At 35.1% G+C, this 22,132-nt stretch overlaps 1 protein-coding gene across 1 annotated transcript in view; it reads left to right on the top strand.

The window, feature by feature from the left end:
* LOC106460136 (PDZ and LIM domain protein Zasp-like) overlaps positions 1-22,132 on the top strand; it is an 82,202-nt gene that overhangs the window by 6,229 nt on the left and 53,841 nt on the right. Inside the window, exon 2 of the mRNA XM_022386275.1 lies at positions 8,268-8,419. Coding sequence (XP_022241983.1) covers positions 8,268-8,419 — 152 coding nt within the window. The remainder of the gene's footprint in view (positions 1-8,267; positions 8,420-22,132) is intronic.

The raw sequence follows: 22,132 nt of genomic DNA, 5'->3' as shown, positions 1-22,132 counted from the left end.
CACTTTCATTAACCACCCCCAACAAACGTACATCACGTATACTAGTTAAACGAACCAACGTTCGACATGTAATACTGTTTGAATACAAGAAGGAAAATAACGCCTCTGTAGCCACAAAGAATATCAAAGAAGTTTATGGAAATGTATTCAACGTTCGTAAGTGTCAACGATGGTTCAGCAAATTTCGTTCAGGTGACTTTAGTCTTAAAAACTGTGATGGAAGGGGGCCGACATGTTGGGATTGATATTGATGCTCTGAAGACGCTTGTTGAGTCTAACCCAAGGCAAAACACTCGTGAAATGGCCCTGAAATTGTATGTTTCTCATGAAACAATACGTAAACATCTAAGGAATATGGAAAAACATCACAAGGAAGGTGTTTGAATGCCTCACGAACTCTCCGATGATCATCGTTTCCAACGTGTGAACGTTGCTTCGTCTCTTCTGGCGCGTAATGCGCGTGAACCATTTTTGGACAGAATTGTCACTGGTGATGAAAAATGGAATCTCTATGCGAATATTAAACGCCAAAAACAATGGCTCAGTTCTAGACAAAACAACTTCCGACCCAAAAACCTGGACGCATTTGGTGGGAAATCAAAGGAGTAATTCATTTCGAACTCCTCAGTTCACAGCGAACTGTCAATGCAGAAATCTATAGTTAGCAACTGGAACGTTTAAATCAAGCTCTTCATCAGAAACACCCTTCACTCGTCAATCGGAAAGGTGTTCTTATTCTCAATGACAATGCACGTCCAACATGTGGCACTTTGACGCAACACAAAATTATGGAGTTGGGTTGAGAAGTTCTCCCCCACCCACCATATTCTCCAGATATGGAACCATCAGATTACCATCTTTTTCGTTCGCTGTAACACCATCTTAATGGGAAAACGTATGCAAATGTGGAAGGTGTTGAAGAGGACATTGGCATGATTTCTTATATCAGGGCATTAACAACCTGATTGTAAGATGGAAAAGCATCATCGATAAGAATGGAGACTATTTCATTTAATAAAAGTTTTGTTTTGATATATAAGTTGTTCGGGTTTATTTCATCTAAAGAAAAGCGACATTAATCTCTTGACAACCTAATAATACGCTTGTTCGTATGTCTGTTATGGATATGATTCGTGTGCGCATGCGTATTTAAATAGTAAGGTGCGCGTGCATTATCTTGAGAGGCAAAACTATGCATTATTGTAATAAACTATCGGAGACCTGCTAAACATTTGTGTCTTTATTGCAAAATTACTGCTTTAAATACGGGATTTCTAGAATAATACAAAATAATTCTAATCGCAGAAACCGATATCTTGTCATACTATAATTTTACTGTCACGACGCCTTATAGGCATGCTCAGTAAGAATTTTACCCAGAAAAACTGTGCAAGCGTCTACAACTGCTCTGTGAATGAAGGAATAACAAAAACAAATAGTGGATGTAAATATTCCTTATTAACCATTAAGTACAATATCATTAAAAGCTTGAAGTTTTCAAAAAGGTCTGACGTTAGGTTCTAGAATAACATTATCAGTTTATTTATCGATAGTATTAAGTACATTATAGTTTAGTCATAACTAAGCTAATGTGAAAAATGTACACGGTACAGTGTTAATTCGACTCTTTATCGAACTTAGACCTAACGGTAGTTAAGATTTTATAAAGTACCACCTAAATACAAGTGGACTTACACATTTTGGTGTCTACCATTACATTTCGTTTGTATTGTTCTACAAATCTTGTATTTAAAGAAATACTGTTGCAATAAAGAAATAAATCTGACAGCAAACGTTTTGGGGGTCTCTGCTAGTATATATATAGTATATATAGTGTTACGACAGCGGAGGTCACGTGACGTTGGTAACACGTGATAAGTGTCTAGAAGGTTCATGAAGAGGCGAATGCATTCTAGACGCCCTCTATTCTTGTATATAAGCGCGGAAAATAAAGCGAGATAATTAATTGGATAGCAGACAGAGAGATAGGGAGACAGATAATCGAGTCAAGCCGTAAGTAAAGTGCGTAAATCGTTGTGAATTATAGCGTGTGTTTAAGTTAAAGTGACTGTGGATATTAAGTGCATTACAAAGTTGTATTGAGGAAGAATAAACTAGTTTTATTTAAGAAAGGACTTGTATCGCTGAAGTTCTTCGGGAAGAATTTTTACGGGAAATTATCAAACAAGCAGATACGTAACAAATTGGTGTCAGAAGTGGGATAAAAAAGAAGAGGATGGAAACGTTTCTCAAGTCTCTGCTAGTATATGTATAGTATATATATATATATATATTCCTTTGGACTTTTAATATTATGCAAGTTAGTTGGAAAAGAATATAACCGTTTCTGTCAGTTTGTTAATTTAATATCGTTTAAATAACTGACATTTTTGAACTATATAAATAAACTAAGCACCACATTTGTTGTTCTTTAGATTAGCTAAAGACCAGTTTCAGGTAAGATACGTAGGTGTAGTAAGCTGTTTTTAAGATTCCCGCAGCCAGGCAAAATTTGTTCTTTCACAACATGCGAAACATTTTCTGCTCGAAGTAACCTTACTTCATGTTGTAACTTTTTTCTACATTATTTGATGCTTCTGATTGTTGTCTACTTGTGTTACATATGTTTATAGTTTACACAACGCTGAAATTGAGAAAACTCAGATGTCTTTAACTATCGTGAAAAACTGAATGCATATTTTGACTTCCATCGACAAATACTCAGAGACTTGACCCGTTTATTACTGTTCGCGGGAAAACAAAGCATTTCTTCAAAACAAAGCAGCTTTTATATTTCCGAAACAATATAATAACTTTTCTGACAGTTTTTGAGTATTTCAGTTACTCTTGTTTTCCAAAAGAATTAAGTACAATTTCGTAAAATGTGATGGAACTTTATAATAAGATATAGTGTATGAATTTCGAGTGGTGTTGATAATTTTCTCAATAATTATAATTTTTATCAAGTGCTGAAGGAGGTCTGTTAATCCTCCTGACTCTGATAAATCATCAAAATCTGACATTTCCTTAGCTTTAGCTGTTTTTGTTTTTCAATTTGTTATTAAATGCAGTTCGTAATGTACAGAAACCTTGCAAATAAAATATAGCTCTCGTTTTTCAGTCAAACGAGGAAGATATATAATATTTCCGTTATATTTCATACCATTGAGATATCGCATGTTTGGGAGAAAACGAATTCGCCAAGAAACAGCACCGAACTGTAAACATGCCAAGTTGGTGGTGTGTGTTTTGTTTCTGTTACGATTACTAACCAGGATCCGAGATGTCGAACAAGGTCAGGTACATACACTCTTGCAGAATCTAATTCAATAATGCTTCTTTCATAGTATGAGTGCATGGATTTTCCCAAGTGGAGAGTGTTTCATTTTATCCTACTTTCAATCGCATATAATCTATTTCCGCAATGCCAGCTGATTTAATTCTCTAATTAAAGACAGAAAAGTAGCCGAAGATTATAACTGTATTTCTGCACGTAGGCAGTTACTTTGATGAATAGTCTATTATTTGTAATATCCTCAATGCAATATCACAACGTAAGTTATACAAATTCATAGAAAAGTGTTTTTGTGGAGACTTTAACGTCTGCACTAGAAACAAAGCATACGATAAAAGGACAGCGACATTTTAAAATTATAGGAGATTTTTTTTCTTTTAAAAATTAGTTTTCCAGTTAAATTGAAAAGGGAGGCAACTTTGGAATTGGTACACTGAATAACTTGCTCCAAAAACGTATAAACATTTACATTATAGTGCAAGTACAAGTTTGTGCTTGACGTATTTATACCACCGGAACTATCTACTAGGTCTTCCTACCCCTTTTCAGTAAAAATATCAAAGTGGTTCAAATTACTTGATGCAAAGAAAAAAAAGAAAAAACTGAAATTGCCTCTCATTTTAATCGTTTGTGGCAAATATGTTTCGTGTATTGCTATATATCTAGTTTGTGTTAAAGATATAGCATACGACAGTGAGATGATTGTTTGTTGTTTGTATATTTAAGAGTTTCGCTCGAAGCTCCATGAGGGCTATCTGCGCATATTTTTCCACAATTTTGAACTGATAGGCTAGAAGGAAGACAGCTAGCCATCAACATCCATCCCCAACTCTTGGGATGCTTTCGTCTGACTGAGTAGTCGGAATTGACCTTTAACCCCCACTCTTATAGAGCACCCATGTCTTCACGAGCGGAGTACGTTTCTGCCAGAACGAGTTCCAAATCACGATTTCTTGAATTTACAGTCTGGGCACGCTAACTACTAGAACACACCAGACCAATACTGAGATGAATATCAAAAAGGTTTTTAGAGTCTAAAACTGAAACATCAAAATAACTACTAATAAAACAGGAAAACTATTTTTCACAAAATATATCAGAAATGAAGTGTAGTTAGTAAGCCTGAGCAAGCGCAGTGAAATTACTTGACGTACAGTATAAAAAAATAACTTATGTATTAACATATGATAGTAATTACAACAATATTCAGAAATATCTAATGAACTGTAGTGTAATCTAACATATTAAGTAGTTGTGTCGCTTAAAGATAAGATATTTATTATTTTATTTTTTTTGTTAGTCAAACACGTGGATAAATTATTTTAAATAGATTCTAAAACTAACCTTTCTGATTTTCATTAGACCATGCTCTCGTCTGACTGAGTAGTCGGAATTGACCTTTAACCCCCACTCTTATAGTGCACCCATGTCTTCACGAGCGAAGTACGTTTCTGCCATAATGAGTTGCAAATCACGATTCCTTGAAATTCACAGTCTGGGCACGCTAACTACTAGGACACACCAGACCAATATTGAGATGAACATCAAATAAGTTTTTAGAGTTTAAAACATGACAATTAAGATGAACTTGCACCACCTATGAACAAATAATAAAGACAGTTGAACTGTGCTTTATCGTACAAGCATATTAGAAGAGGAAGCATTTATTAACGTCAAAACGTAACTGATATCATTCTTAATAAAACTTAAATACTGGCACAACGGTATTTTCGAAGAAGAAAAATTAGTCTTACAGAAATGCCTGCAAAATATACTACCTACTGTGATCATATCGATAGTAGGAACTGTGCTTTATTGTACAAGCATATTAGAAGAGGAAGCATTTATTAACGTCAAAACGTAACTGATATCATTCTTAATAAAACTTAAATACTGGCACAACGGTATGTTCGAAGAAGAAAAATTAGTCTTACAGAAATGCCTGCAATTATACTACCTAATGTGATCATATCGATAGTAGGAACAATATTATAGATCATCAAGTACAACTATGGACAGGTAGTCTGTGAACATATAGCTTTTATAGATCACAAATAATAAAAAGTAAAGAAAAAACAATAGCAACAAAGACAACTAGAACATAAAATTATTTGTCAGGTGAACGGATTTAACGTAAAAATCTGGAAGAAACTTCAAAGACTAACAACTGAACTGCTGCACCATTTAGAATCATCTGTAAGTGTAGGTGAAGTAAACAACAAAAGTATTTATCTTAGCTTCAGCACATTATCCTAGATTCTATGATTCTTCCTAAACTACATAAATCAGGGACTCTATTGTCTCATGAATATATATATTCAGCTTTATTACCAACTTTTGAAGAATGTCGCTAATCTAGCAACTTTTGTTAAATAAAAATTCAACATCATGTTAACATGTCACAAAATATATTAATTCTTGAAATATTCTTCACATGTTTAGGAAGATGTGTTTATTGAAGAGAGCTGAAAACACAGCAACTTCTTCGGAAACGTTCACCTATTTTATTTTCTTGCTAACTTGTTTAATAATTGAAATTTTTTTAAATATAATTGTACCACGTTTTAGTTGTATTTCTTTGTTTGATTTCTTACCGTTAGGAATGCCTTTCTTTTCGTGTGGTTGCAACTTAAATATTTGACTCAACAAATTCAACATTTCTGTAGGGTACGATATTCAATTCACGTGACAAGTAAGTCCGTGGCCGTTCTGTTCTTGACTTGTTGGCAAAACCCAACCTAACAAAACTAATCTATTTTGAGTAGTGGTGAGGAAAATAAATAAAGAAAATAGGCGGAAAGTGTGAATAACGTTACCTTAGGGCATGCAAACAAATTCCAACACTTCACTTGAGGCTGCGCCCCAATACAGGTGTTCAGTGAGAACAGTGAATACTATATACCTGTGCATCATTATCTTCTGGCGGCGAGTATCAAATATTTTCATTTATAAAGGCAAACGGTTTTACAACTGTTAAAATTTTATGAGCGACGCCACACTATTTGCTACGCTTAAATGATGTATATATGCAAAGACATATCGAAAATTAGTAAGGTTTTTTATTTGCCACTTTGTATTTTATTTTCATCCATTTCATAAGCGTTTATATTATCAGCTTTATATACACGCATCATGTCTCCTGAAATAGATGTTTCATTTGTAAATATACTGTAAAATATATGTCATCTTAATGACTAAGTTTGATGTCAGGGATTCACGGTTCGTAAAGAATATTGTGAAATGTAGTTCTTTACAAACAATATGGGTTTTACATGTGAAATTTCGAGCGAGATTAAAGCGCCTTAGATGACCAATACTGAACTTCACAGGAGGAATCATTTTGTGAGCTCTAAAATATCGACTATACGAAAGTAGTGAAAATAACATAATATGTAAAGTTCAGAGCAACCACTCGTGCTTGTGTTATTATCTGAATAGCTGTTGAAAAATGCGTCTTAGATATGTGGAGTGTAGGAAAGTAATTTTAAATTATATTAATCCGAGACAAACTACACGTCAAACTTGAAGGTCTGAAGTCGTCGAACCAAGGTCTAGATTAGCAAGCGCAAAGTTGTTAGTGAACAGGACGTGTTCTTGATTTTGTTAAATGTTTTGTTTTTCGTTTCATGCAGTGTTGCGCCAACTCGTTCATTTGAGCCTTTACAAAGCTCTTAACACTTTACATGTAGCTATTAATGCCTGCTCATAACATGGGTGATACATATAGATCTGTATTAAGAAATAAGAACCACGTTTTCTCTTCCACTTTGCTTTTGTATTCATCTCACAAGTTTCTGGTCAAACTTTCCGCAAGCATTTTTTAGGTATTTCTGTTTCCAATCCTTCAAAAATATTTAAGAGTCTAACTGAAATACAACAGAAATAGACTTTCAGCCGTGGGGGGCGTTATAGTGTGACGGTCAATCCCACTATTCGTTGGTAAAAGAGTAGCCCTCGTGTAGCTTTGCGCGAAATTCAAAAACAAACAAACAAAAATTGAAAATTATTTTCATGAAGATAGCCAATATCGCTGTCTTTAATAAATTATAGGAAACTTATCAATATATGAAATGTTTTTAGATGTGTACACACAAGTAAATATGTTTTAAAACGTTTGAAAACAGGATGTTTCGTTAGATTTATCTAACATTATTAGGTGACGTGATTTTAATGGAAGCGTTACCTCTGTTCGAAACTGTCAGATTTTACAGGATTGATATAACTTCATGAAACAACAAAGTTTATTTCTGAAGGTGTAGCGAAACAGTGATAAGATACGAGTATCGTATCGTAAAGCCGTGATATGACTGTATTGATACAATTCGACGGAATTTATGTATCTTCACGAAATTTGGCAAGCTTTCAGTAAACGGAAATGTATATCCGTAAATAAGAATAAATTTAATGCTGCCATCTGTTGAAAATTTAAAGATGAAAAAAATAAAATTTATAACGTTATTTAATTATTTTTTTTATAATGTTTTGAGTCCACGTGCCACAGTTGTAAACTAATTTATTAAGTACATAACAGGAAAAAGACAATTTTTATAAACCTTGAAATAAATTCCTATCAATTGTACGTAGTAGATGTTTCTAATATATATATTTTATTTCACTATGCTTGTGATTTAAGCATAGTGTTCGTAACTTTCTGCTGTGAACAGTTGTCTGAGCGATTTCTCTTAAGGGCTAAGTTCCAGAGAATAGTTCATGAACAAGCTTATTCTAAAAGTTTCTGTTTGTTGTAATCAATACAGTGAACCATGATGCACCATATTTGGCACGATAATCTCTGTTCCGATATTCGGTTTCGCGAGTCTCTATTGTTTGTCTTTTATTTTCGGGTTGTTTTACACGACGCTCTGCTGTAGAGTAGTCAACTATTTTTAACACAATTTTTTTTTCTCTCTCTCTCTCTTCTATGGCTTTCTTTGTGGATTTCCACCCTTTCTGTGGCCGGCTTCTGAACTAGGTGAATCCGGGAAGTTTGGCGGAGAATGCTGGATTGCAGACTGGTGATGGCGTCCTCAAGATCCAGGGCCAAGCCACGGAGAACATGCGCCATAAAGAAGCGCAAGATAGCATAATCCGAGCCGGAAACTCGCTAGAGCTTTTGATTCAGAGGTAAGAATTGCTCATGAAGAAGGTGGGACAGCAGAAGTCCTTAGATTAACTCTTATCAGAAATAAAGATTGTTTATCAGGCAAGAACACAGGGGAGTTTCTCAGATGTCTTCGACTCAAACGTGACAAAAATGTTTGAGTTGATATAATAAGTTTGTTTACGTACAACCAAGCATAATAAATCATGACTTGTGTGAAGAGACTAAATAGTGGCGTAGGAGTATTTCTTCTGAATGGCAGAAAAACAGGATTTCAAGTATTTTTACAGGGAACCTGCCTATACGTACAGCGAGTATTACAGGATTTGGTCTGTTTTTTTTGGGGGGGGAGGGGGTTCGGAACGCGACACTGTATCTTTCAACAAAAATTGGGACTAATTTATTAACCATAATTAATTTTGTAGAATACGAGGTCAAATGTCATGAGCAACTGGTTTAAACAAATTAGGGAATTTTTCGTTTATGAGAAGACAACAGTGACTTACACGTAATTAAATGGTGCATGTTCTAAAAACTAATAACTGCGGTTTTGTCTCGCCCGAATCCTGTTGACTATTCTTATATACATATGGCACTCATTTTCCTTTTATGTATATTTACATCACACGGCGTTCTCCCTGACTTCCTGCACGTGGCATTACAGTGACTATGAAACTTATCAATCAAGAGCCCTAAGTGTTGGGACACGCCACGTGGATTGTATTTCTCAAGTTCATGGTGTACGAGGGGCCATGTTACTGATAAAAAAACACAGAAGTTATACAGAATACCAGAAATTTCCTGTTTTTAAATAGGATTAAAAAGATAGTAGGTAGAGTTGTTATTAACAAATTACATATATGAATTTGCTCATTTAAGTTATCCACAATCATAACCACTGAAACATGTACACCAATTCTAGAAAAGCACATTCCTGGAATAAAGATGAAACAAACACATAGCAGAGCAAGTGTAATATTTTAAAGAAAAAAAATCACATTAATCGCTTTGAAGGACGTTCAGAAGAACTGTAACAGGGATCCGTTAGTTTCTGTGAGCATAGTCATTTCCAGTTCTTTGATACGAATATTTTACAAATGAGTGTGATTGGAAGTATTTTTTACTAATATCCGAATGAAGGTCATAAACAAAAACAAACACCACAATAGAACATGTCTTTTATCTCTATCAGGCTAAGAGGAGGTTCTAACCAATATAGCACGGCCTACGTTTTATGTAACTTCATCTGAACCAACTTAAACCATCACATAAGAACGTAACCGAAACAGCAAATGTACTAGCCAGTAAAGCACAGCCTTGTTTGTTTTTTGTTTTATTTTTAGTTACATCTAGGCCAAATTATACCATAACAAATGACACACACATAAAACAGAAAATGTACCTACGGTTTCTTTCTTACACAGCCTCGTTTGGAGTAAGTTATACCTTGAAATTAAAACATAAACAAAACGTAGAAGCGACTTATTAGTAGAGCATGGCTTTTTTCTTACATAACCTCATCTGGAGCAAGCTATACCATCATATTAAAACATAAACAAAACACAGAAGGGACTGGTCAATAGAGTAAGACTTCTTTCTAACTTAGCTACATCTGGAGCAAGCTATACCATCATATTAAAACACAAATATAGCAGAGAAGGGGCTGGTCAGTAAAGTACGGGTTTTTAAAAATATTTTTTACTTAAGTCTTTTAACCTCGCATTAAATCTTCATGTTTAGAAACAACACGTTAAATAATGACCTTTTTCTTCAATACCTGTAGCAGAACAGTAAAACTATATGATATTATAGTACATCGCAGACCTATGTAACCTTGATCACAGGAAACTCAAGTATGATATTATAATACATCGCAGATCTACATATGTGACATTGATCACAGGAAACTCAAGGTTAACGTAAATTTAATCCATTCTGAATGAGCCCAAGCTTTCATATACGTTTCAGTAGCACTTTTCTTATGGAAATTAATAGGATAGAATTAGTTAGAATGACTAATGCCAAAAGGTTAATCTAGTTTGCATTATTCATACCATTTGAAGCTTTGTACTGTTAGTTACGGTTTGTGTTTTAGTGGAACGCTTCTGAAGAAGCTGTAAAGCGAAAAGTTGAATGTATAATTAAGAAAAAAAAACAATATGGTGTTAAAAGGTCGTTTATTTATAGTATTAAAATGTTTTCTATACACCAATATACACTACAGAAATTAAATAATGTGGTTTGCGAATGTTTTTAATAGAGGAAATTGAATTTCAAAACTGATAGTTCATGAATTTTTCCTCATTGGTTGCATCCACACGTTAGGCTTAAGTGTACCACTTCAAATAAAATGTCTAGACTAATATTGTTTGGGGATATAGATTATTATTCGACTTAGGCGTTTCTAGTTTTTGTCTTTTTGAATCAAATAAATATTAATAAAAGAACCGGTGAGTCAGCGGTAAGTCTGAGAGTTTATAGCGCTAAAAATTGGGTTTCGATACTCGCGATGAGCACAACACATTATGTAGCTATGTGCTTATAACTGAACAAATAAAAAATACAAAGAAGTTTTTTATTGTACAAACATAGACAAAAGTCAATAGACTTGACACTTGTGATAAAAATCACGTAAACTTCAGAAGTTTTCCACATAGTCCTCTTAATTTGTCCATTTCGGATTCTAAATTAGAAACATGTAAAAATAGCATTTCAGATCCATCTTTTGTCTCCTACAAGTCATTGCCCAAGGCATTCAAACCGTAATAAACAAAGAAGTTGACCTAAATTCTTCAAACCAATCAGTTTGTCTATGTTTGATATCTTTTTCCACCAAAGAAAGTCCATTAGTTGTTTTTACGAATAGCTGTTTTAGGTGTTGTTTATTATTAATCTGTGTGACAAACATATAACAAATTCTAGTTCAACTAATCCGAAAAGTCACACGTTATTCAAGAACTTTGGTCGAAATCCACGTAACCGGGAGACACAAATTATTACACATGCAATCTTTTATTTTCGGCACAGTTGAAAAAAGTCTTAATCTGGTTTATACGTCTTTATTATATTTGGTCAGATTCCTTTCGAAGTTAAACGAAATTAGCAATGAGGCAGACAGACCAAACGATACAAAGTAGACCCTTAACCGTTCCCATTTCGAATGGGAAGTCTAACGTGTATTGAATTATTCCAAGTTATAACAAAGTTGAGTCAACATATTTCCACTTTAATTGGCACTGACGTTTTCTAACAAGACTGACACCATGGGAGTAAAACAAACAAAATACAAAAGACTCGGTGCATTCGTCTAATGAACAAAGTACCTTTTGACGGATGTGAACCATCTCCTACATAAACATATCCTCACAGCCCCCCACATTTCACAAACAGGTATTAAATGCATCTACAGTCCAGAAAGCCTGTTCCTTTTTAAAACCAAGTGACAGAAGACAAGTAAGCTCGAGGTAAATGTCTACTGTCGCTGAAATACCCAGCGCGCAAGCTAATTATGTGACTGTCAGTCCTTGTAGTTGGAGATCACGTGGCTGCTTGATAAAAATATATTTTTATATACAAATGTTTTAAAAAAATACACGTTTAAGTGTTCACTTCGTGCTTTTGATAACCATACAAAGAAAAAAAAACGTTTTAGTACTAGTTTTCAAGAATTTCAACACATTATTTTTCACTTTCATTACCAGATGCTATTATAAATGTTATATTTATAAATTTATGGTACTCACTCTTTTTTTTTGGAGTAATTATTTTTTTTGTAGAGTGTTCAGTTATTTAAAACAGTACTTTATTGATCTTGCATTTACTCACTTTTTATGTTTCAGTTATTATCAGTGACTTAGAATTAATTTACTTGTATAAAGTTATGATGTTTACCAGACGGGATATCTTGTTTCTTTGTTGTATTTCGCGCATAGTTTCATAAAAGTCATCTTCGCTAGCCGTCTCTAGTTTCGAAGTGATAGACTAGACGGAAGGCAGCTAGTAATCACCAACTATTGGGGCACTTTTTCAGACTGAATTGTGGGATTTGACCATCATTCTTACATTGCACTCATAGCATGGCTTTTTTCTTACATAACCTCATCTGGAGCAAGCTATACCATCATATTAAAACATAAACAAAACACAGAAGGGACTGGTCAATAGAGTAAGACTTCTTTCTAACTTAGCTACATCTGGAGCAAGCTATACCATCATATTAAAACACAAATATAGCAGAGAAGGGGCTGGTCATTCTTACATTGCACTCTTTTTTTGGCGGTGACGGGACAGAAACCAAGGAACCTCGGCTCCACTCTCCAGAAAGCTAACCACTTGGTCGTACTCGGCCTCGGAATCTCTTGCACACTTTGTTAACATGCCGGACTGTAAATACAAAGGTTCACCTTCGTGCCTATTTCGCAATATCGCGCTTCGCACGTTAGGGCCGTGGATGCGTTATAAGAACGACAGTAAATCCCATTATTCTATGAGAATAGTTCTAGAGTTGACGATTGGTTCTATTACTCAGCTGCCCTCCCTTTAGGAACAGCTAGCGCGGATAGCTCTTGTTAGATTTGTACGAATATCCGAAATAAACAAACACATCTTGTCGATATCTATTTTTATCACTCTAGTACCAGTTTTTGTTGAAATTTTAACAGATTATAAAACGCCAACTTTTTACATATTTTGTGGCTTTCAGAACGCACATTTTCACACTAAATATATAGAAAAACATAATTATATAACAATAGAGTAACAACTTCGTGAATATATTTTTTACAGATAAGTAACGCAAAAATTGTACAAAAAAAACCTTATAAAAATGCTTATTTATTTCTGATATTTGCGAATAGTTACACAACAGCCATCTGCGTTAACCATCCCTACTTTGAACTGATGTACCAGAGGGAAGGCGACTAATCAATAGCACTCACCGTCAACTCTTGAATTATTTTAATCGAATACTGAGATTTGACCATCACTCTTATAACGCTAACTATTGACCAACGTAAAAACAAACAAACTATATTTATCAGAAAAATGCATATCAGTGAGAAAGCTGGGACTTTCCAACTTGGACCTTACATATAGTAGAACTTAAACCCTGCCACACGGTCTGTAAATTAACCACCGTGAGGGCCACGTGGCGCTTGTCACAAGTAGTGACGTTGTTCAAGCACGCAAACACATTCACGAATTTAAAATACTAAACAACGGGGCATATTTCATTAATGAAGTATTTCCTGTGCTTAATGCAGCTACGTTAGGTTTAAAGTACACGGGTGTCCAGGAAGATGTGGTAACAACCATCACCTTTACTTACTGACAATTTAGGATTACGGCTGAAAATCTCGTTAACAGTGAACGTACCCCACTGATAAATCAACGTATTCTTGTCATTGTTTGTAAGAACAATATATTAAAATAGCTATATTAATTACTTCGTTAATTTGTAGTTTCAGTCTCTGTGGGAAGCTTGCTATGATAAGAAGTTAATGATAATTTAATATTATTATAATTGATAAATATTGATTGGCACAATCTTTTTGTCCAGTGAATTGAATAAAAGCGCTAACAAAACTTATTACGTGACAAAAGACGACGTAAACATGGAGGCCTATGGATTCTTCCCATATTATTTTATTTATTGATAACACATATGTTCGAAATTCTTTTGTTCGTCGGTGTTTTTTTTTTAATTTCCTTAAAAGTAGATTTACATCAATACCATAGTGCAAAGCTTTGCGATGGCGTCATGATTACATAAAGTAGGTTGAACACTCTTAAACCATGTCTACAAATGACATCATCGCCTTTGTGAGACCTTATTTGCCCCACCTATTGGTTTTTGTGATATAAGATGCGTTAGCGTTCAAGGAATGTCTTAATAGTCACTACAAATCGTTATACGTTTAGAGCTATCATGCTTTTATTGTGGGTTACGTCAGCTGAAATCTGAAGTCGAGGACCAGGGTTTGATTATCATTTGAAATGTATTTATTCTTATTATTATACCCACATATGTATACAGATAAAATCTTGTTAGTTCTTCTTTCTATCACAGTCATGGTGAAATCGCTTGTCATCAGCCCTAATATTTATCTCCAGTGACGTGGGATTAGAATAAAATGTTAAATAATTTTACTGTTATAATGTATAATAAAAACAAACCTTTACTATTGCACAAAGGGTGAATTACTAGTATACTAAAGCATATGTAAAGGAAGACATACATTAAAATAATAATAAAACATCGTTTCAGGATTTAGTTAAATGACATAATTTACTTAGGGAAAAAAGCAGTCGCAGCCATTCAGACTCTAAATTTACAAACTAAAACAAAGCATTACAGATATAAAATCAAAAGCAAGGCTAAGAAATACAAAATAAGGATAAAAAGGGGGACAAAGAACACACTACAGATAAATTCTGTCAATAAAAAATTAAACTTCTGAGCAAAGAATATAAGATAACTCACTTCAATACTTTAGCAAAGCTGTCCATGAACTTCTAAAATTAAACTACTCTCATACACTGGCGGATCCAACACAGGGATTAGGAGAGAGCTCCTTGTCCCCATTTTGAAGTGCGTTTTATATAAAAAAAAAAGATTAAATAACGTAAAATTGGTGGTACACCCGAATAAAACGGACAACAAGTAAACTAAAAGAAAAAGAGATCCTTGATAATTACTGTCAGGGTACACAGAAAAACAACAAATTGATGACAAATAAAATAAGAGTTGCTTACAATACTGGGCCTGTCCGATAACCCAAAAAGGAGTGTTTTGTTTGTTTGTAATTAAGCACAAAGCTACACAATGGGCTATCTTTGCTCCGCCCACCACGGGTATCGAAACCCGGATTCTAGCGTTTTAAGTCCGCAGACATACCACTGTGCCACTGGGGGACCCAGAAAGGATTGAAGATACTGTATACAAAATGAGCTGTCCTTAACCACAGCTTTCAAATGACACAAAACTTACGCTAATCACTAAGATTAGTTTATATCAGTTTATATAATCAGCTTATATCGAATATCACGTTCACCAGAAGCTTCAGTCAACAATTTCCCAGTTTTGTTCACCAATAACGCATAATAACAAATATTTTTTATTATGTCAGTAGGATTTGTTTTTATTTTCTGTTTTGTTTGTTGTTAGGCACAAATCTACACAATGAGCTATTGTACTGTGCCCACTACGAGTAACAAACCCCGATTATTAGCGTTACAAGCATATTAGTAGCAAGATGATACAAAATTTAAAGGTTGTTTGTCTACTTTGTTGAATTTCCTGCAAAGCTACTAAAGTGCTATCTATACTAACTGTCCCTGATTTAGAAGTGATAGATTAGAGGACAGACAGCTCTAGGACTACTCTTTTACCAACGAAAAGTATGATTGACCATCACATTATAACGCCCCAACGGCTGAAAGGGCGAGCATTTTAGTTTATAGGATTCGAACCCGCGACCCAAAGATTGCGAGTCGAGCTCCCTAGCCACCAAACCATGCCAAGCTAAAAATTAGTCTTTGGGATTAATAACCCTTTCAGGGTCGGTCCTAGAGTACAGAGAACCAGGGTGCAAGAATTAATGGTGGGCTCCCCCTGCTACAATATACATGAAATTATATATGAGGGAGAGGGAGATCAGAGACAAAAAATTATAACCATTCATGATGTATCTGAAACTCAATTTTAGTAATGTCCTTCCCAGTTTTCAAACATAAAAAATGGAAGAAGATGCAATAATAACAACGAAAAAGAAAATGTACTTACAAAATTCTAGTTCAAGTGAAATTAAAGTTTCTTGTTCTATCATTGGTCCAATCTTCTATGAGGTTTTCGAAATTGACAAACAGCCAAGGAACTGAGTCAGTCATAACTTATTGTTGATCACAAATATGATTTTATTAATTACAGCTTACTGAAACAGCGTTCAGCACTAGCCACTATAACTGGCAAAGTTAGGTAAACTCAGAGAGCTACACCAACGTTTGGAAAAACTGCTTCTTATCCGCAATTAACCAAAAATCCTAATAACTTTATGATTTGCATTTCAGCATAGTTCTCTTCTCTAAAAATTTTTGTGTTTTTTTTTTTATAATTTTTAATTCGTCTATCATTTCAGAACCAATGTCTTTGGTTAGTTGGTTGGTTGTTTTGAATTTCGCGCAAAGCTACACGAGGGTTATCTGCGCTAGCCATCCCTAATTTAGCAGTGTAAGACTAGAGGGAAGGCAGCTGGTCATCACCACCCACTGCCAAATCTTGGGTTACTCTTTTACTAACGAATAGTGAGATTGACTGTCACATTATAACACCCCCACGGCTGAAAGGGCGAGAATGTTTGGTGTGACGGGGATTCGAACCCGCGACCCGCAGATTGCTAGTCGAGCGCCCTAGCCACCTGGCCATGCCGGGCCCCAATGTCTTTGAATGAAAATTGAAAATCCATAACTGCTTGCTCTAAGTTTTCATCGAAGCTGTTTTGTTCTATTGAACTCTGAAGGAATTTGAAGCGATCCATTATTTTGGGAATAATACTAAGTCGCTCTTGAAGTTTGCATCTGTATATTATCAACTAGTGTAATTGAAGAATATAACTCTGAAGTGCTGTTCTGGGTTGCAAGGAATTTCGTCGTCAGAAATTTCATCATACTGTCTTTTTCTTCTGTGTAGTCTCTTAGGTGGAAAATTAGGGTTCCCATCAACAGATGCCTTCGCTTCTTGTAATATTTTTAATCTTCACATGAAAATCACTTTGTACGCGGACTAATAAAAAAATACTCGATATATTCATGGACAATTTTTTTTAGTTTATTAAAAATACTTCACTAAAAATATAATTTTTTTATATGTGAAAGACATAATGTTTACTGAAAGTTTGCCAAATGCCGTGAAGATATACATACTATATTAAAAGTTAGTAGTATCAAAACTATAAAGACTTTAAACGAGTACAAAGAGGTCACGTGGTTGGTCAAATTGACCGAGCCTGTGTTGAGATAGTTGATGACAAGTGAAATGAACTAAACAGGGCCCCATTTGATTGAGATTTGGGGGTCCGGGTGCCTCGCACCTGCTGCACTCCTCTAAGGGCCGGCCCTGCACTTTATTCTTAAATCCTGGGAAAACACACACAAAAACACCCATATTACACGTTACACAAGTGAATCACCATTTGTATATATTTGCATTTTTTACATCCTTAACATGCAGTATAAATAATAAGAGATTTTTTACAATTTCACACTAAATCGGTTTCTTTATCTATTATTCCAATTTGGAGAGGGGGGTTTACTCTGTTGAATAAGTAGAAGTAAGTACATTTTATTGTCACTTATAAAGATCCCTTAATATTAGCTATTTTTGATGTTTCACTACCTGGACCCAGCTGTGAATCATCACCCAGAAACACTCGCAGTGTTATTCGAGGATGTTCGGATTAATGCATTGCGCCTAAAGTTAATAATTTTTCGTGGTCAGAAAATAAAGTAACATATTGTACTGGTCAACAAAATAAAAAAAAACCAAGAGACCAACTTTTTGCCCCGTGCTTTCCTAAACAAAATTCACCCGATACGGCAAAAGAAAAGGAGGGCATTTAAAAACAACAGTATTTATCCTTCTTTCGATGTGAATTGGCCCGGCATGGCCAGGTGGTTATGGCACTAGACTTGCAATCTGCGGGTCACGGATTCGAATCCGTGTCAGAATAACCATGCTCACCCTTTCAGCCGTGGGGGCGTTATAATGTGACGGTCAATCCCATTATTCGTGTATGAAAGAGTAGCCCAAGAATTGGCAGTGGGTGATGATGACTAGCTGCCTTCCCTCTAGTCTTACACTGCTAAATTAGGGACGGCTAGCGCAGACAGCTCTCGTGTAGCTTTGCGCGAAATTCATAACAAACAAACAAACGATGTGAACTAAAGTCCGTTTATGCACTACGCATATAATCATGCAAACATGCGTGGTTTAAAGTGTTACAGTAATGTAGTATTAACATACGTGTGCAACAGTATTTAATTAATGCTCTAGGAAGGAAGTGGTATTATATCATAGCATGAGCAAACGAATTACATATTGGATTGTCTGGGATACCACAAGGATTTACTTAAATAGAAACATTTGAACGCATATGACTTGTCCGTATTCTTAAAATGAGTAAGGGAAAGCATGTATTAAAGATAAATGACTTATTTATAGAATATACGTAATGGAAACCTTATACAGAAGGTCGAGTATATTTTATTCAAACGATTTTAAACATGCAAATCCGAAAGTCACATAACAACCGATATGAACTTGCGATGGAACAGTATGTTTTAGAACTACATTTTGACATTGTTTGGCGTTACGTTGGTAATGCGATGCTACAAAGAACTTATCGCTTTTGGGAAGAACATTTAACAGCTCTTTTTGAAGCAAAGATGTTCATGTACTAAAGTAATAAAGATGTGTTCAAATCGAGGGTTTACATTTTCTAAGATGGGGTACTCCTTGTACTTAATGTCATTGAAAAACAAAGGAATATGGGTCAACTTGAAGCACCAGGACCATCTATAAAGAGACCTGCAACAAGTTGTGCAACAGCTGTGATAACCAACGTGCGGCATCTTGTAACAGGTGAGAATCCACATACTCAAAAGTCACAATAAATGTCACCCACGTGTCCTAGGTATGCAGCAGTACGCAACATAATCAATAAAGATCTCATCTGGAAAAGCGACAAAAGTCAAGAGAACACAAGCTGTTTCTACGGCATATCCGTTCAACTGTTGCATACCTCAAGCAGGTAGAGAATGAAACGAATCTTCATGCCATTCCATACGAAGACGTACAGGTCAGGTCACTGGACAGAGCGCCTATGGATTTCTTTGCGATCAGACTGTTGAAACGAGCATGGAAAACCATCATCTTCGTACACTAGATGAATTATGGAAAGCATGCAGGGAAGGGCGCTGTGCTTAAGACATGACAACCTTACGATGGAGCCTTTCGCAATGAAAGCTACGCTGCAGGGCTATCGTCAAGATGCACAATAGTCAAACAGAGTATGCCGGACGTGGCGACATAGACTAAAACGATGTGATGAGGGTTCAAAATAGTTTTAATATCACGTATTCAACCTCTGTTCCGCTATTGATTTACTGGTAGTCATACATTGAGGACGCTTTATTGTTATACTAGATATTGTTATACTTGGAAGCTTTATCCTGAGGCTGACTTACTCGAGTACTGAACTTACGTTTTGACAGCGATGTAACAAATATGATTTACTAGCATACTAAGTTTTGTTATTGTGTATATTGACCTGATTTATTAGAATACTACACATACGTGACAGAAGTTATGCGCTGATGATGGCATACTGTTATTGTTGAAAATGTATTCTTGAAATGAGTTGCTAGTGTGTTTCTTTGTCGTAAACGTTTCGTACTAAGGACAGCTCAATCATAACATTTTCTATACCTACAGTATGAGGTCGAGATGAGACAACTATTTTGAACCTGTAAAACTAAAAGTGCAAACTGTTTAAACTGGTTTGTAGTGTTTATGAAAACAGAAAACAAAAGTAATATATGCCGACATGGAACTTAAAATTTGAAACCTGCGTTTAGATAAACCATCCAGTAGTGTTAGTACTTTGTGTCTTCGATGTTTTCTTGGTACAGGCAGGACTAACAAATATACAGAAGTTAGTTTAATATGTTTTCTGTTTTGGTCGTTTGAAAGTGGTTAAATCTGAAACTCACAACTAGGTGTCTTCGATGTCATCTTGGTACAGGCAGGACTAACAAAGATACAGAAGTTAGTTTAATATGTTTTCTGTTTTGGTCGTTTGAAAATGGTTAAATCTGAAACTCGCAACTAAGTGTCTTCGATGTCTTCTTGGTACAGGCAGGACTAGCAAAGATACAGAAGTTAGTTTAATATGTTTTCTGTTTTGGTCGTTTGAAAATGGTTAAATCTGAAACTCGCAACTAAGTGTCTTCGATGTCTTCTTGGTACAGGCAGGACTAACAAAGATACAGAAGTTAGTTTAATATGTTTTCTGTTTTGGCCGTTTGAAAATGGTTAAATCGGAAACTCACAACTAGGTGTCTTCGATGTCATCTTGGTACAGGCAGGACTAACAAAGATACAGAAGTTAGTTTAATATGTTTTCTGTTTTGGCCGTTTGAAAATGGTTAAATCTGAAACTGACGACTAGGTCATTCTTCCCAAAATATGAAATGCATAAAACTAGTCACTTCAATATTTTCAAATGACACAGACATGCGCATTTTATAAAACATTGTAACATGCGTAATATACTTACTCACCGAGAATTTCGTTACTCATAAAAACCTGTACAAGTAAAGCTTTAAGCGAAACAGGTTGACGGAACTACCCATTCTTGAGCATAATAAAGTTTGAAACTTCACTCAGTAGTTACTTTGTAAGTTGTACAAACATGGTCCATGAGATGCGATTGGTCATTCAACTGTAAGCTATATGACCCTCAGACTTAGAATTTGGGTTCACTTTTATTCTTTTTTCTGTGTGTTTTAAATGTATATGGTATTTCACACAAAATCTCGTCGAAGGGAGGACTGGTTTGAATCGTTTACAAATAGCACTCTGCGTGCTTTTCAGACATAGCGATGTCTTAACCTGACGGCAACCTGTTTGACAGCTTGATATGTGGATGCCGTGACCTCTAACACGCATAAATATAATTTCGGTCTGACCAGATATAAAAATAAACTCTAACACGGATATATAGCGATAGGTGCTGTATGCATTCAAAATTTCCTAAAAAAACAAAAAAAACAAACAAACAAACATAAATGAGCACACACACGTAACCGTATCCGTGCTAAGTTACATAAAGAAGTCCCAAGGCTCGCGGAGCAACGTCGGCAGGCTGTGGAGCGTAAACGTGATGATTTACTACTTTGATCACGGTTCAGAGAATTTTGCTGGCATTAATTACGCAAGTAGGTATGTTAAGCGGTGGGTCACTTTTATTTATGGTGTAAAATCTTGTGAAGTAAACTAGCCAGATTTTAACAAGAGCTTCTAAAGATCTGAGTGTTAAAGAATAACTGTTCTGCTTGAGGTGTCAGTCAACAATGAGGTGTGGAACATTCTTATTTATTTTTCATGTAATTTCACGTTTCATTCATGGTTTATTATTTACTTAATTCTCTAATTGTTACGTGTTGACTCATAAGTCTTGCGATCAATGGGCTCGTTGAAGAAGGAATATAATAGAGTAAGAATTGTAGCTTATTTGTGAATTCAAATCGAGTCCAAAAGCTATTGGAAAATTAAACATTTTGATGGAACTATAACCTGTTAAATATACCGCATTTTTAGGCTTATACCGCACATGCACAATCATTTCTGTTTCGCATGAACTCTTAAAGGTATTGTAAAATGCAATCTTTTGATGAAACTCTAACCTGTTAAATATATCGCATTTTTAGACTTATACCGCAAATATATAACTATGTTTGTGCTGCGCAAACTCTTAAAAATTATTGTTATTATAACTGGGGAACCGCGTTTATTCATCTTATTACGTCATGCAAATGTTTTGAAAAAGATGGTTATCCGATAAAGAACGAAATGGGAACACACAAATATGTAGAGTTGACCAAACCAGTATACTTTTTCACTGTAGAGTTAAATTTTTATCGAAGTGTTAGCTTGTTTGTTTTTGAATTTCGCGCAAAGC

The sequence above is a fragment of the Limulus polyphemus genome, unplaced genomic scaffold, assembly GCF_000517525.1.
Source record: "Limulus polyphemus unplaced genomic scaffold, Limulus_polyphemus-2.1.2 Scaffold1, whole genome shotgun sequence".
Classification (NCBI taxonomy): domain Eukaryota; kingdom Metazoa; phylum Arthropoda; class Merostomata; order Xiphosura; family Limulidae; genus Limulus; species Limulus polyphemus.
The sequence above is the reverse complement of the archived record's forward strand: the minus strand, read 5'-3'. Positions and strand labels throughout refer to the sequence as shown.